The 13391-nt window shown below is 49.8% G+C and overlaps 1 protein-coding gene across 1 annotated transcript in view; it reads left to right on the top strand.

The window, feature by feature from the left end:
• LYPLAL1 (lysophospholipase like 1) overlaps window positions 1–9919 on the top strand; it is a 59737-nt gene extending 49818 nt beyond the window's left edge. Inside the window, exons 4-5 of the mRNA XM_083175144.1 lie at window positions 9016–9131; window positions 9608–9919. Coding sequence (XP_083031270.1) covers window positions 9016–9131; window positions 9608–9835 — 344 coding nt within the window. The 3' untranslated portion in view covers window positions 9836–9919. The remainder of the gene's footprint in view (window positions 1–9015; window positions 9132–9607) is intronic.
• The last annotated feature ends 3472 nt before the right edge of the window (window positions 9920–13391 follow it).

The following is a 13391-nucleotide window of genomic DNA, read 5'->3' as shown; positions in this document are numbered from 1 at the left end:
CACAGGGACGTCACACATTATCCTCGCAGCTGGTAAGTCATTACTGTAAGTGCCACAGGGACGTCACACATTATCCCCGCAGCTGGTAAGTCATTACTGTAAGTGCCACAGGGACGTCACACATTATCCCCGCAGCTGGTAAGTCATTACTGTAAGTGTCACAGGGACGTCACACATTATCCTCGCAGCTGGTAAATCATTACTGTAAGTGCCACAGGGATGTCACACATTATCCTCGCAGCTGGTAAGTCATTACTGTAAGTGCCACAGGAACGTCACACATTTTCTCTGCAGCTGGTAACTCATTACTGTAAGTGCCACAGGGACGTCACACATTATCCTTGCAGCTGGTAAATCATTACTGTAAGTGCCACAGGGACGTCACACATTATCCTCGCAGCTGGTAAGTCATTACTGTAAGTGCCACAGGGATGTCACACATTATCCCCGCAGCTGGTACGTCATTGCTGTAAGTGCCACAGGGATGTCACACATTATCCCCGCAGCTGGTAAGTCATTACTGTAAGTGCCACAGGGATGTCACACATTATCCCCGCAGCTGGTACGTCATTGCTGTAAGTGCCACAGGGATGTCACACATTATCCTCGCAGCTGGTAAGTCATTACTGTAAGTGCCACAGGGATGTCACACATTATCCCTGCTGCTGGTAAGTCATTACTGTAAGTGCCACAGGGACGTCACACATTATCCCTGCAGCTGGTACGTCATTACTGTAAGTGTCACAGGGATGTCACACATTATCCTCGCAGCTGGTAAGTCATTACTGTAAGTGCCACAGGGACGTCACACATTATCCCCGCAGCTGGTAAGTCATTACTGTAAGTGCCACAGGGACGTCACACATTATCCTCGCAGCTGGTAAGTCATTACTGTAAGTGCCACAGGGATGTCACACATTATCCTCGCAGCTGGTAAGTCATTACTGTAAGTGCAACAGGGACGTCACACATTATCCTCGCAGCTGGTAAATCATTACTGTAAGTGCCACAGGGATGTCACACATTATCCTCGCAGCTGGTAAGTCATTACTGTAAGTGCCACAGGGATGTCACACATTATCCTCGCAGCTGGTAAGTCATTACTGTAAGTGCCACAGGGACGTCACACATTATCCTCGCAGCTGATTAGTCATTACAGTAAGTGCCACAGGGATGTCACACATTATCCTCGCAGCTGGTAACTCATTACTGTAAGTGCCACAGGGATGTCACACTTTATCCCCGCAGCTGGTAAGTCATTACTGTAAGTGCCACAGGGATGTCACACATTATCCTCGCAGCTGATAACTCATTACTGTAAGTGCCAGAGGGATGTCACACATTATCCCCGCAGCTGGTAAGTCATTACTGTAAGTGCCACAGGGACGTCACACATTATCCCTGCAGCTGATAAGTCATTACAGTAAGTGCCACAGGGACGTCACACATTATCCTCGCAGCTGGTAAGTCATTACTGTAAGTGCCACAGGGACGTCACACATTATCCTCGCAGCTGATTAGTCATTACAGTAAGTGCCACAGGGACGTCACACATTATCCTCGCAGCTGATTAGTCATTACAGTAAGTGCCACAGGGACGTCACACATTATCCTCGCAGCTGGTAAGTCATTACTGTAAGTGCCACAGGGATGTCACACATTATCCTCGCAGCCGGTAAGTCATTACTGTAAGTGCCACAGGGATGTCACACATTATCCTCGCAGCCGATAAGTCATTACAGTAAGTGCCACAGGGACGTCACACATTATCCCTGCAGCTGATAAGTCATTACAGTAAGTGCCACAGGGATGTCACACATTATCCCTGCAGCTGATAAGTCATTACAGTAAGTGCCACAGGGATGTCACACATTATCCTCGCAGCTGATAAGTCATTACAGTAAGTGCCACAGGGATGTCACACATTATCCTCGCAGCTGGTAACTCATTACTGTAAGTGCCACAGGGACGTCACACTTTATCCCCGCAGCTGGTAAGTCATTACTGTAAGTGCCACAGGGATGTCACACATTATCCTCGCAGCTGATAACTCATTACTGTAAGTGCCAGAGGGATGTCACACATTATCCCCGCAGCTGGTAAGTCATTACTGTAAGTGCCACAGGGACGTCACACATTATCCCTGCAGCTGATAAGTCATTACAGTAAGTGCCACAGGGACGTCACACATTATCCTCGCAGCTGGTAAGTCATTACTGTAAGTGCCACAGGGACGTCACACATTATCCTCGCAGCTGATTAGTCATTACAGTAAGTGCCACAGGGACGTCACACATTATCCTCGCAGCTGATTAGTCATTACAGTAAGTGCCACAGGGACGTCACACATTATCCTCGCAGCTGATAAGTCATTACAGTAAGTGCCACAGGGATGTCACACATTATCCCTGCAGCTGATAAGTCATTACTGTAAGTGCCACAGGGACGTCACACATTATCCTCGCAGCTGATTAGTCATTACAGTAAGTGCCACAGGGATGTCACACATTATCCTCGCAGCTGGTAACTCATTACTGTAAGTGCCACAGGGACGTCACACTTTATCCCCGCAGCTGGTAAGTCATTACTGTAAGTGCCACAGGGATGTCACACATTATCCTCGCAGCTGATAACTCATTACTGTAAGTGCCAGAGGGATGTCACACATTATCCCCGCAGCTGGTAAGTCATTACTGTAAGTGCCACAGGTATGTCACATATTATCCTCGCAGCTGGTAAGTCATTACTGTAAGTGCCACAGGGACGTCACACATTATCCCTGCAGCTGATAAGTCATTACAGTAAGTGCCACAGGGACGTCACACATTATCCTCGCAGCTGGTAAGTCATTACTGTAAGTGCCACAGGGACGTCACACATTATCCTCGCAGCTGATTAGTCATTACAGTAAGTGCCACAGGGACGTCACACATTATCCTCGCAGCTGATTAGTCATTACAGTAAGTGCCACAGGGACGTCACACATTATCCTCGCAGCTGGTAAGTCATTACTGTAAGTGCCACAGGGATGTCACACATTATCCTCGCAGCCGGTAAGTCATTACTGTAAGTGCCACAGGGATGTCACACATTATCCTCGCAGCCGATAAGTCATTACAGTAAGTGCCACAGGGACGTCACACATTATCCCTGCAGCTGATAAGTCATTACAGTAAGTGCCACAGGGACGTCACAAATTATCCCTGCAGCTGATAAGTCATTACAGTAAGTGCCACAGGGATGTCACACATTATCCTCGCAGCTGATAAGTCATTACAGTAAGTGCCACAGGGATGTCACACATTATCCTCGCAGCCGGTAAGTCATTACTGTAAGTGCCACAGGGATGTCACATTATCCTCGCAGCTGATAAGTCATTGCTGTAAGTGCCACAGGGACGTCACACATTATCCTCGCAGCTGGTAAGTCATTACTGTAAGTGCCACAGGGACGTCACACATTATCCCCGCAGCTGGTAAGTCATTACAGTAAGTGCCACAGGGACGTCACACATTATCCCTACAGCAATGAGAAGAATCCGTTGGAAGCTTGTGCTATGTGTTGCGCCAATCTGAGCCCTGAAATACTGTCGCTGCATCATAACATTTTGCCACAAACAGTAAATATTTATTGAAATCAGTGCGAGGCGTTTACTCCCCTGTGCACCCTGGGAGCGCCGTCACCGCGTTACTCGCTGATACACGGCAGCTTTTTCCATGGAAAACCATTTAAGGATCCGGGACTCGGTTCTTCTGTGCACCCTTCTCATTCACCACATGAAAGGATCGTTAGTCAGTATTCAGCGCTGGAGGTGACTACATGGGAAAGGATTGTACATGACTCATCCTCCAGTATCTGCCAGACTCTGACTAACTCTGAGCTTTCAGTGGCTCCTTCTTATGTAATACCAGAAAATCCAACAGCATCACATGGTCCTATAATGTCCTGTGCGCTGCCGCAATAAGCCGGAGTAATTCCTAGCCCGCAATACTGGCATTCCCTGCCATCTGTGATTCTGCCCATGACCTGTGGAATAGTAATACAGTTACCTCCGATCAGACCACAGATGGGGCACGCTCCCCAAAGGGAGCGGTATAGTTTGCCGACGGTCAGTATACAGAAATCTAAATCCCTACCGCCGGTACTCAGAGGGGTGCGTGCACTCTGCGGGGGCGGTGGCTGCGCTTGCTGCAGGTTCTATTCTCCCCCTATGGGGGTTGTGAACCCCCACGAGGGAGAATAGTCCCCTATAAGTCAGGAATCCTTACTGTTGTGCATTTGACAGTCGGGATCCAAAATCTGTCTACCGACCATCTGAATCCCGATTGTCTGGAGGTCATCCGGCACCCCTCCCCAAATCCTCAGCCAGTAGATAGGCGTCCATTATACCGCGGAAGTCCTGAGTTATCCGAGGTGGGTTCCAGAGACCATTTATACTGATTCTCCAATCACCATAACCCGGAATGTGGCCAAGTTGTCTCCAGGGAAGGTCTGGGGCCGTACTGCCTGCTCTGTGCTTCATAGTTCAATTCCTCTTCACATTCTAGTGTTTATGTTTCACAATGCGTAATGCTATGTACCAAGACATCATATCAGCCAGTGTGTCCTCATACATCCCTGCTGCAGTCACGCCAACATCTCTTGGGGCTCCAGGTCATGTGATAATCTTGTAGCACTGAGTGTCATCTTTAATTTTTGCTTCTTTTGTGACCAAGGCGCCCATTTATCCTGGATGGCATATCCAGTGTGATGTGGGCAGGATCTTCCCATACATTGCATTGCAATATGGGATATGCCAGCGATGTGCTCTATGCTGCCGGAACCTCACTGTGCAGTTACCAGCCTGCACAGTGGCCAAGTCCGGAGAGGGTTCTGGTGGAACCCGCTGGCCAGCCAGCAATGCGCTGTGTAGTCTTTAGCCTACAATGGGATACTGCAATTTTCTATTCATAAAGAATGCTTTTACATTTGTGGTTGCTATATTGTAGCACTTTGTATAATGTAATGTGATATGTGACACTTGTATATCTATATGCGACTGAGTCTCTGATCTGTACAGAACGAGCTACAATCTAGTAGGCGCGTCTCTGTTCTGTGCTGTATACCGTCTTGGGGCGGGATGTACCAAGCACTAGCTTCCCTCTGCCTATATGTACTAACCTATGCGATAAGTGACACAAAGGGCCACACTCTCCTCTTTCAGCACAAAAAACACCTGGCGCTAGCATACTTGAACAAGACCTGACCGCTCACTCACCAGACATCTCACACTGCATGGTGTACTGAGGCAAGATGTATGAGGTATATCACGCTGCACGGTGTACTGAGGCTGGATGTATGAGGTATATATCACGCTGCATGGTGTACTGAGGCTGGATGTATGAGGTATATCACACTGCATGGTGTACTGAGGCTGGATGTATGAGGTACAGATGGGGCAGGTCCCATCCTTGCTGGCGGGTCGCCAGAACGTATGCGCTGGCGACCCGCCAGCAGCCTCGCCAGCGAGGAGACTGAGACGCGCGTGCGTCTCAGTCTCCGTCGCTAGCGTGGCGGAAACCCTGTCCGTCTCCGCCTCAGGGAGACGGGGGGGGTTAGGGGGGATGCGGGCAGGCAGGGGGGACCCCGGGTTACCGCCGGCAAGCCGGCGGGGACCCGGGGAAACGTTTGGAAGCGCCGTCGGAAGGGGGCGCGCGCGCCTCTCGTACGCGCGCGCCCCCTTCTCACGATCGCCATGGCGCTGGCGGGGGATGGCGGCTGGCGACGCCAGCGCCATCCCCTGCAAAGATGGGAACAGACCCATCTGTATATCACGCTGCACGGTGTACTGAGGCTGGATGTATGAGGTATATCACGCTGCACGGTGTACTGTGGCTGGATGTATGAGGTATATCACGCTGCACGGTGTACTGAGGCTGGATGTATGAGGTATATCACGCTGCACGGTGTACTGAGGCTGGATGTATGAGGTATATCACGCTGCATGGTGTACTGAGGCTGGATGTATGAGGTGTATCACGCTGCACGGTGTACTGAGGCTGGATGTATGAGGTATATCACGCTGCACGGTGTACTGAGGCTGGATGTATGACGTATATCACACTGCAGGATGTACTGAGGCTGGATGTATGAGGTATATCACGCTGCACGGTGTACTGAGGCTGGATGTATGAGGTATATCATGCTGCACGGTGTACTGAGGCTGGATGTATGAGGTATATCACGCTGCACGGTGTACTGAGGCTGGATGTATGAGGTATATCATGCTGCACGGTGTACTGAGGCTGGATGTATGAGGTATATCACACTGCACGGTGTACTGAGGCTGGATGTATGAGGTATACCACGCTGCATGGTGTACTGAGGCTGGATGTATGAGGTATACCACGCTGCATGGTGTACTGAGGCTGGATGTATGACGTATATCACGCTGCACGGTGTACTGAGGCTGGATGTATGAGGTATATCACGCTGCATGGTGTACTGAGGCTGGATGTATGAGGTATATCACGCTGCACGGTGTACTGAGGCTGGATGTATGAGGTATATCACGCTGCATGGTGTACTGAGGCTGGATGTATGAGGTATATCACGCTGCATGGTGTACTGAGGCTGGATGTATGAGGTATACCACGCTGCACGGTGTACCGAGGCTGGATGTATGAGGTACAGTATATCAGGCTGCACGGTGTACTGAGGCCGGATGTATGAGGTATATCACGCTGCACGGTGTACTGAGGCTGGATGTATGAGGTATATCACGCTGCATGGTGTACTGAGGCTGGATGTATGAGGTATATCACACTGCATGGTGTACTGAGGCTGGATGTATGAGGTATATCACGCTGCACGGTGTACTGAGGCTGGATGTATGAGGTATATCACGCTGCACGGTGTACTGAGGCTGGATGTATGAGGTATATCACGCTGCATGGTGTACTGAGGCTGGATGTATGAGGTATATCACGCTGCATGGTGTACTGAGGCTGGATGTATGAGGTATATCACACTGCATGGTGTACTGAGGCTGGATGTATGAGGTATATCACGCTTGTACTGAGGCTGGATGTATGAGGTATATCACGCTGCCTGGTGTACTGAGGCTGGATGTATGAGGTATATCACGCTGCCTGGTGTACTGAGGCTGGATGTATGAGGTACTGTATATCACGCTGCAAGCTGTACTGAGGCTGGATGTATGAGGTATATCACGCTGCACGGTGTACTGAGGCCGTATGTATGAGGTATATCACGCTGCATGGTGTACTGAGGCTGGATGTATGAGGTATATCACGCTGCACGGTGTACTGAGGCTGGATGTATGAGGTATATCACGCTGCACGGTGTACTGAGGCTGGATGTGTGAGGTATATCACGCTGCACGGTGTACTGAGGCTGTATTATGAGGTATATCACGCTGCACGGTGTACTGAGGCTGGATGTATGAGGTATATCACGCTGCACGGTGTACTGAGGCCGGATGTATGACGTATATCACACTGCACGGTGTACTGAGGCTGGATGTATGAGGTATATCACGCTGCATGGTGTACTGAGGCTGGATGTATGAGGTATATCACGCTGCATGGTGTACTGAGGCTGGATGTATGAGGTATATCACACTGCATGGTGTACTGAGGCTGGATGTATGAGGTATATCACGCTGCACGGTGTACTGAGGCTGGATGTATGAGGTATGTCACGCTGAATGGTGTACTGAGGCTGGAGGTATGAGGTATATCACGCTGCATGGTGTACTGAGGCTGGATGTTTGAGGTGCTGCATGGTGTATTGAGGCTGGATGTATGAGGTATATCACGCTGCACGGTGTACTGCGGCTGGATGTATGAGGTATGTCACGCTGAATGGTGTACTGAGGCTGGAGGTATGAGGTATATCACGCTGCATGGTGTACTGAGGCTGGATGTTTGAGGTGCTGCATGGTGTATTGAGGCTGGATGTATATCACACTGCACTGTGTACTGAGGCTGGATGTATGAGGTATATCACGCTGCACGGTGTACTGAGGCTGGATGTATGAGGTATATCACGCTGCACTGTGTACTGAGGCCGGGATATATGAGGTATCACACTGCATGGTGTACGGAGGCTGGATGTATGAGGCCTCACACTGCATGGTGTACTGAGGCTGGATGTATGAGGCATCTCACACTGCATGGTGTACTGAGGCTGGATGTATGAGGCCTCACACTGCATGGTGTACTGAGGCTGGATGTATGAGGCCTCACACTGCATGGTGTACTGAGGCTGGATGTAATAGGTATATCACGCTGCTTTATATATAGATATGCAGAGGCGAGGACCTGTCACTCGGGACTTATTAAATGGCTGGGTACTTGCTCCGGTGCCTCCTTGTGAGGGCTGATAACCCTCCAGATACAACAGAATGGAAGATGTGGCACTCAGAGGCTTGGTGAAAGGTGAATCAAGTGGATATTTTTAATCCAGTGAAGTCTACGTTTCGGTGTTTGGCGACCCCTTCTTCAGGATTACAGTGAACACAGACAATAGTGCAAGTGGGCATATAAATACACATGAGCATGTCAAGTGGTACTCGCCCCTCACCCTCCTCCCCCGTGCAGTCAGTCATCGGGATACACCAGTGGACTTCAGCATCTCCCATATCACAGGAAACGCATTGTCTGTGTTCACTGTAATCCGGAAGAAGGGGCCGATGAAACATAGATTTCACTGGATTAAAAATATCCACTTGATTCACCTTTCACCAAGCCTCTGAGTGCCACTTCTTCCATTATGTTGTATATTATACGAATCGCGATGGTACATACCTATATATGTATATATATATATATATATATATATATATATATATATATATATTACACACTCATCTTGCCATGCACGGTGGGCAGTATAGTTATGGGAGATAGGCAGCGATGCTACATACGGACACATACTGTATGTACAGAAGTTATGTCTTGTTTCTATGCCCAGCACCATGTGATTAATAAGAACATTCCCGTATATCTGCAGGTGGATTCTCTATGGGTGGCGCTATGGCGATGCACTTGGCTTATCGGTACCATAGAGATGTAGCTGGAGTCTTTGCACTGTCTAGCTTCCTGAATGAGCCTTCTGTGGTGTATAAGGTATGGGCATAGAAGTGTCGCAGACATGGAGTTTATAGTCTCGGGCCGTTGGTTTTATTTTAAGTGAAGTATTAATACGCTATGAGCCTAATTCACATCTGTGCACATACACTATGGTTTATCTACAAGTGTGATGTTAGGGGGTCTGTACAGATGCATGGCCCGTTCTGGGCATGTGCTGAGTCCTGCGATGACTCCACCAGCCCCATCAGCTGCAGCGTCACTGTATGTACACTTTTGGACCCAGGTGTATGCAGGCTGGCCGGTGCCTGAACCCAGTGCGATCGGGGGGGTGTCCACAGACGCAGCACTCGGATCCATCTCCTACAGATGACTCCTGCTGCCCTTGGTTTGTTATACCGCAGACACTTCCTCGCTGCTGTGTAATGTCCCGTCCCCCATGAATTAGGCCCTGCGTTACCTGTATTTTCCCTGGTTATGTCCTAATGAGATTTTCTGTATTGTGCACTATTCAGGAGCTTGAAGGCGCCCAGCAGAGGTTGCCGGAGCTATTCCAGTGCCACGGCCAGGCTGACCAGTTAGTGCTTCATCAGTGGGGGGAAGCGACGTCTGCAGTATTACAGCGGTGCGGCGTGCACTGCTCATTCCACACTTACCCTAACCTCTGTCATGAACTCAGTTTGCCGGAACTGGAGCGGTTACAGTCCTGGATCTTACAGAAACTGCCACAGGAAGTAGCGTGAACGCCGGAACCTTTTGTAAGACGTTAGATGTATGCATTCTGGAAGCAAGAATCCTATGTAATAAAATAATCCCCCATCACGTGATATGTATATCCTTACATTGGGCCAGAGTCATTTCTCTCTCTAATTAGTTATATCTATCCTTTTGTGGTGTGTAAGTGATCTCTACAAGTGCTGAAGCTGGGATTCCGCGTCCCCCGTGATCAGGCTGTAATATGGCTCCACCTACACCTGCCTGCATGCACATATGGGTGTCACATCCAGCACCCAGGATAATGTGTCCGCCACAATTATGCATGTCTGTATACTGTATATTAGGAGCATAGGATACATCGTTATCAGAAGACGATGCATACATTCCGCCTTGGGTCAGCATGCACCATGTCCACAGATCAGCAGCTATGGACGTTTTGCGCCTGGAGAGAGAATCCAGGGAACAAGTCGCGGGCACGTCAGGCAGCCGGCATGCTTACATATACAATAGCCATAAATGTACAAATACCACTAATGTGACTCTTACATACTCCCATCAGTATGTAGTGGAAAGCAAATGTAAATGGCCATATATCCAGGGTCAGTAATTTGGCTTGTCTGCTCCTGTAATTATGATGATGTGTTGCGGCACAAAGCTATAACAGTAGAAGATGAAGTGAGCTCTGTGTGTTGTCCCAAGGGGATAAAGGCTTAGAAAACCGGATTCCATGATTATAAACTCATCTTCATTACATCTTATTTCTGGTTATACATTTGTACACTTCTGTATGTCGCCTTATTCCCACGCACCATCCAGCCGAGCTTCATGCACCCATAGTAGGGACGGGTGAAGGTTACTTCACAGCAGCTAGAAGATAGCCACAGAGGCCTTGTATTAGATCTCCCTACTACCCATGCAGAGGTTCTGAGGCCATCTCAACCACCCTTGCGATGCCCTGTATGAGATCTCTCCACCACCAATGCAGAGGCCTTGGATGAGAACTCTCCACCACCCATGTGGAGGTCCCATGTAAGATCTCTCCACCACCCATGTGGAGGTCCCATGTAAGATCTCTCCACCACCCATGCAGAGGTCCTGTATAAGATGTCTAAACCACCTATTTGGAGGACCTGGATAAGATGTCCCAACCACCCATGTAGAGGCTCTGAATGAGATCTCCACCACCCATTTAGAGCCCATGTATGAGATCTGTGCACCACCCATGAATAGGCTGTGTATAAGATCTCTTAATCCATGCAAGAGGCCATGCATGAGATCTCTCCACCACCCATGCAGGTGGCTGTGTATGAAATCTCTCCACCACCCATGCAGAGGCCCTGAATGAGATCTACACAACCCATGCAAGTGGCTGTGTATGAGATCTATTCACCACCCATGCAGAGGCCCTGAATGAGATCTACACAACCCATGCAAGCGGCTGTGTATGAGATCTATCCACCACCCATGCAGAGGCCCTGAATGAGATCTACACAACCCATGAAAACAGTTGTGTGTGAGATCTCTCCGCCACCCATGCAAGCGGCTGTGTATGAGATCTCTCCACCACCCATACTCAGGCCCTGAATGAGATCCACCACCCATGCAGAGGCCCTGAATGAGATCTACACAACCCATGAAAACAGTTGTGTGTGAGATCTCTCCACCACCCATGCTCAGGCCCTGAATGAGGTCTACACAATCCATGCAAGCGGCTGTGTATGAGATCTCTCCACCACCCATGCAAGCGGCTGATTATGAGATCTCTTTACCACCCATGCGAGCGGCTGTGTATGAGATCTCTCCACCACCCATGCAAGAGCTGTGTGTGAGATCTCTCCACCACCCATGCAAGCGGCTGTGTGTGAGATCTGTCCACCACCCATGCAAGCGGCTGTGTGTGAGATCTCTCCACCACCCATGCAAGCGGCTGTGTGAGATATCTCCACCACCCATGCAAGCGGCTGTGTGTGAGATCTCTCCACCACCCATGCAAGCGGCTGTGTGTGAGATCTCTCCACCACCCATGCGAGCGGCTGTGTATGAGATCTCTCCACCTATGCAAGTGGCTGTGCGTGAGATCTCTCCACCACCCATGCAAGCGGCTGTGCGTGAGATCTCTCCACCACCCATGCAAGCGGCTGTGTGTGAGATCTCTCCACCACCCATGCGAGCGGCTGTGTATGAGATCTCTCCACCACCCATGCAAGCGGCTGTGTGTGAGATCTCTCCACCACCCATGCAAGCGGCTGTGTGTGAGATCTCTCCACCACCCATGCAAGCGGCTGTGTGAGATCTCTCCACCACCCATGCAAGCGGCTGTGCGTGAGATCTCTCCACCACCCATGCAAGCGGCTGCGTGTGAGATCTCTCCACCACCCATGCAAGCGGCTGTGTGTGAGATCTCTCCACCACCCATGCAAGCGGCTGTGTGTGAGATCTCTCCACCACCCATGCAAGCGGCTGTGTGTGAGATCTCTCCACCACCCATGCAAGCGGCTGCGTGTGAGATCTCTCCACCACCCATGCAAGCGGCTGTGTGTGAGATCTCTCCACCACCCATGCAAGCGGCTGCGTGTGAGATCTCTCCACCACCCATGCAGATTTCCTGGATGAGATGAAGAGCAGGTTGGGGCACAGATTGTTAGTGCTCAGAGAAGCAGAACAGGTTGGGGCACATAGCCTGTGGAATTCAGTCCCAGGAGATTGTAGGGGGAGGGCTTATCTGACATAGCATCACTGCTAGTGCTACAGGAGGGCGCAGTGTCACAGGCAGTGCCAGAATAAGGAGCAGCAGGGTCTACGTATGATGCAGTCAGCCCTTATGTAATACTGCATGTCTCTAAATTCTGGAAAGGTAAATCGCGCACAGATAAAAAGGTAATGAGGGTGCGGCTTCGCTGTGACTTGCGTGATAAAGTCGGGAAATTTAGTTGGAGAAATGTATTACTTTTAGTCATGTAATATACAGTATAGGAATCTGTAATATATGGTACTTGTGTATTATCACGGCGCCCGTCGCATCGCATACCACTAATTAAGGTATGTGATGGCATGTGATAGACCCGATTTGAGGCTTTTCCCGGGATGAGTGTACAATTTTAATATCTCGTCGCATTGCATGCCATTATAATGGCATGCGATGCGATTTCAATGTTAAATGCCCACCCAGACCCGAATTTTAATTGTATCCCCACCCTGACAGGTAATGACAATGTTAAATGCCCCCCTATTGTTAACGCCACCCCACTATCAACGCCAACCCGAAGCGTGGTGGCGGTACGCGTCCTCCGACCTTTTCACAACCCCACTATTCCCCTCGTCGGCGTGGAGTTGATTTTATATAGTGTGGCGAGCGCAGTGAGCCACCGAGCCCGAAGCGTGGTGAGCGCACACTCATTACTTCACAAGTATTACGCGTCCCCTTGCGGGGCTCGATGCGCTCGTCACGCTTCGGGCTCGGTGGTTTGCTGCGCTCACCACACTGTATAAAATCAACTCCACGCCGACGTGGATAGTGGGGGTAGGAAAAAGTCAGAGGACGCGTCAGTCACTGTCTCCTGGGTTATATACTCTGTAATAGGG

This window comes from Crinia signifera, chromosome 3 (assembly GCF_055691185.1).
Source record: "Crinia signifera chromosome 3, ASM5569118v1, whole genome shotgun sequence".
NCBI classification, from domain to species: Eukaryota; Metazoa; Chordata; class Amphibia; order Anura; family Myobatrachidae; genus Crinia; species Crinia signifera.
Note: the sequence above shows the minus strand (reverse complement) of the source record. Positions and strands in the feature narration are given on the sequence as shown.